The sequence below is a fragment of the Branchiostoma floridae genome, chromosome 6 (assembly GCF_000003815.2).
Source record: "Branchiostoma floridae strain S238N-H82 chromosome 6, Bfl_VNyyK, whole genome shotgun sequence".
Taxonomy (NCBI): Eukaryota; Metazoa; Chordata; class Leptocardii; order Amphioxiformes; family Branchiostomatidae; genus Branchiostoma; species Branchiostoma floridae.
This window is the reverse complement of record NC_049984.1, coordinates 27,704,559-27,708,315: the sequence shown is the minus strand read 5'-3', so window position 1 is coordinate 27,708,315 and position 3,757 is coordinate 27,704,559. Positions and strand designations below refer to the sequence as shown.

At 45.6% G+C, this 3,757-nt stretch overlaps 1 protein-coding gene across 1 annotated transcript in view; it reads left to right on the top strand.

The window, feature by feature from the left end:
- Window positions 1-3,757, top strand: part of LOC118418275 — a 12,879-nt gene that overhangs the window by 5,951 nt on the left and 3,171 nt on the right. The window contains exons 3-7 of the mRNA XM_035824121.1: window positions 286-439; window positions 1,154-1,346; window positions 1,863-2,408; window positions 3,476-3,609; window positions 3,686-3,744. Coding sequence (XP_035680014.1) covers window positions 1,197-1,346; window positions 1,863-2,408; window positions 3,476-3,609; window positions 3,686-3,744 — 889 coding nt within the window. The 5' untranslated portion in view covers window positions 286-439; window positions 1,154-1,196. The remainder of the gene's footprint in view (window positions 1-285; window positions 440-1,153; window positions 1,347-1,862; window positions 2,409-3,475; window positions 3,610-3,685; window positions 3,745-3,757) is intronic.

Genomic DNA, 3,757 nt, shown 5'->3' with positions numbered 1-3,757 from the left:
CGAAGATTGGTCATTTTCACGAGAACGGGTTGTGAAGAACTGAGGATTATGCAAGCCGAGAGTGCACACGTCACCGAAAGGGGAGGGGCTTCTTCTTTCAGGTGACTACAAATGAGCTTCAGGATGGGCGTGGAAGCGAGAATCCACGCAGTGTTCACCACGTTCCACGTCGAGGGACAATTACATTTGTCCGGCACCAAGGTTGGTTGGTACCAAACTTCAATTGTATTTCATACTAAGAATTTATCTAGAAATTCTACATGTCAAAACATCTTGTTACTATAGCGCCTGTAAAGACCAAGCTTCAGGAAACCTGGTGCAGTGGGGTGCAGGCACTGATTACCGACCGTGGTGGCCTACTAAATGAGGAGGGGTTCTTCTGCAAGGCTGCCCGGTGGATCAGACAGTCTCTGACACAGAACCAACAACATCTGGAACAGTAAGCACAAGTTCTAAGAAAAAAACTTCAGTTGCCCATTCAGAACAACCTCCCTGATCAGAAGATGGCCCAGCACCCATCTCCGCTTCTAATTAAACCCTGGGTGCAAGCACTACAGCAGGGGGCTAGTCCACTGGTAGTTTAGTGTGTTTAGCTTTTCCCTTGCAGAGAAGTATGTAACAATTTTAAGAGTCTTTGGTATGACCCTGCTACAGTCTTTCTTGGTGGTCTCTCATCCAAGTACTGACCGGACTGCACATTGCTTGACTTCCGAGATCGAGGGGTAGGGTGTATTGACGTGCCAAAGCTGTAGCCTAAGTACAAGTTCTCCCCACACCATATGGTGTATAGGGCAGTGCCCATCTCCTTTTCCTTAGCCATTTGGCCACACAGCTGTGCCTTGATACTGAGCTGCAAGGAGTGCAGTAGGCTCTGGGAAAGGTATAAAGTAGCTAAATAAGAAGTAATCTAAACATTGGCTGATACCAAACTCAATAATTTGGATTTTGTATTAAAGAATTGTTATGTTTTGTATAATTCTTTCATTGGTTCCTAAGCATTTTTAAGTTCATATTTAGCAAAAGGACAAGAATAAAACAAAAGGTCGGGTATAAAACCTGTACCAAAGTATACTTTCTAAACTCTATTCACTTATTTTACACAGTTCAAATTTATCCTTTTAGATCGTAAATTAGATATGATTTTGTTTTTCAGTGTGCAGAGTCTTGCCAGCGCCTCCCTGAGCCTTGTGACCACCATGGCAACTGCACCAGCCGAGGTGGATACAGAGGTTGAGGGGGAGGGGGGCACACCTCCAGGACTCAACCCTGCTGTGGCAGAGTTCATCAGGCTCCTGGTACCCAGTAAGGAAGAGTGGGGGACGCTGAGGGAGGCAGTCTCTCAACAGGTAGGGTGGCAAAAGAAGAAAGTGATCTCATGCAAACCATTTAGAGTCATTCAATGAACAGTTGAGCTACTTTTCCACTGGTAGCACTGGAGAACACAGACACTTGTAGTATACAACATTACTGGATAGGGAAGTGATTAATTTATAGAAACAGTAGACCACAGTCTAACATACTGTCCTATTACCCTTGTCACATTATCCACGATATTCGGGCGTATCGATGGAAGATCGGCCATATTTAAGATCGACAGAGGGTTCCACGTATTTTTTCACCTGAAAACAGCCCCTGTCACCTATAAGCCATACTCTATACCTTGTACAATTGTTGTGCAATAAAGTTATGATCATAAGCGAGCCTCGGACGATTGCCATAGAAACGTCGTCGATCGATTTTCACCAAATGTGACGCCAACATGTACGTCGGTTGAGCAACACAGATTCAGACATGATAAACACAATTTTTCAGTACTCTGTATGAGAGAAATTATATTATCATAATTTCATTCTTTCCCACAGTGGTCCCTGGCACGCATGTTGGATGCCTCGCTGTACTTCTCCACAGTTCCAAATCCACCACATTCGGAGAGCGACCCATCCACCGCCACCATCCCCGACCTCCTACCTGTCGCCATCTTTGTCGGTCGTCTCCTAGGCAACCTGCAGCGTGGAAACATCTTCGCCATGAGCAGTCTGTCGGATAAGATGCTGTTTAGTTCCGGAAGTTCCTTTAGCGAATCTGAAGACTTTAGGGACTCTAGGTTTTCCGAGAGTTCGGAACGTGGCGTGTCGGAAAGTTCGGACGAAAGCCGCAACTCGCTGAGCCTCGATCTGAAGGGGTTCCACCTGTCGGATCACATGACCTCGATTTCGGAGTCCCACTCGAGCGCGAGGACTAGCAGGATGTCTAGCGGGGAGGGTAGCGCTAGGAGTGACGACAAAGCATTTGCTGCTAGTCTGAGAGAGAGTTTGGGAGGAGAGTTGTACCTGGATGTAGTCCTGGAGGTGGTGTATGTCTGGGAATGGTGTAACGCTGCTACAGGAAAGAGTCATGCTGGCTACCAGGTGAGTTTTCTGTAAGATGTTAGTACACAGTTTGGGAGGAGAGTTGTACTAGAATGTAGTCCTGGAGGTGGTGTATGTCTGGGAATGGTGTAACGCTGCTACAGGAAAGAGTCATGCTGGCTACCAGGTGAGTTTTCTGTAAGATGTTAGTACACAGTTTGGGAGTAGAGTTGTACCTGGATGTAGTCCTGGAGGTGGTGTATGTCTGGGAATGGTGTAACACTGCTACAGGAAAGACTCATGCTGGCTACCAGGTGAGTTTTCTGTAAGATGTTAGTACACAGTTTGGGAGGAGAGTTGTACTAGAATGTAGTCCTGGAGGTGGTGTATGTCTGGGAATGGTGTAACGCTGCTACAGGAAAGACTCATGCTGGCTACCAGGTGAGTTTTCTGTAAGATGTTAGTACACAGTTTGGGAGGAGAGTTGTACTAGAATGTAGTCCTGGAGGTGGTGTATGTCTGGGAATGGTGTAACACTGCTACAGGAAAGACTCATGCTGGCTACCAGGTGAGTTTTCTGCAAGATGTTAGTACACAGTTTGGGAGGAGAATTGTACCTGGATGTAGTCCTGGAGGTGGTGTATGTCTGGGAATGGTGTAACGCTGCTACAGGAAAGACTCATGCTGGCTATCAGGTGAGTTTTCTGTTAGATGTTAGTACACAGTTTGGGAGGAGAGTTGTACCTGGATGTAGTCCTGGAGGTGGTGTATGTCTGGGAATGGTGTAACGCTGCTACAGGAAAGACTCATGCTGGCTATCAGGTGAGTTTTCTGTTAGATGTTAGTACACAGTTTGGGAGGAGATTTGTACTAGGCTGTTTTACTGGAGGTGCCAGGTGGTGTCTGGGAATAATATTGCTCTTTTGAATCGTTCAATAGGTGAATCATTTAACCCTGCAAAAATGCAATATTACAACACATGACTTTGGGTAGTTTTGAAAACAAAAGAAGATCCTTTTGATAGTGTATACATTCTCTATAGATACTGTAATGATTTTTTTCTACAACATCACAAGCTTTAACATGCTTAGATACTTGAATCAGAAGAGATGATTTGCATACTGCAGGGTATGTTGCATCAGCCACACAGAGGCTCCCCCTTGCTGATGGGGCTGGAACTGCTGTACTACGCACTGCTGCCCTTGCTGTCCAAGGTACAGCACGACGACTGGGAACAGCTGCTGTCCACGGCAGCAAAGAGGTAACTACAATATTTTGTAGATTCATTTATTTTGGAGGGGACTTAATTTTGTGAAATTATTTTTGTGGTATGTTAGGTATGCATTTGAGCAACACACCAGTAGCAATGCCGTGCTAGTCTACAAGGCCCTAAACAGCAAACTACCACC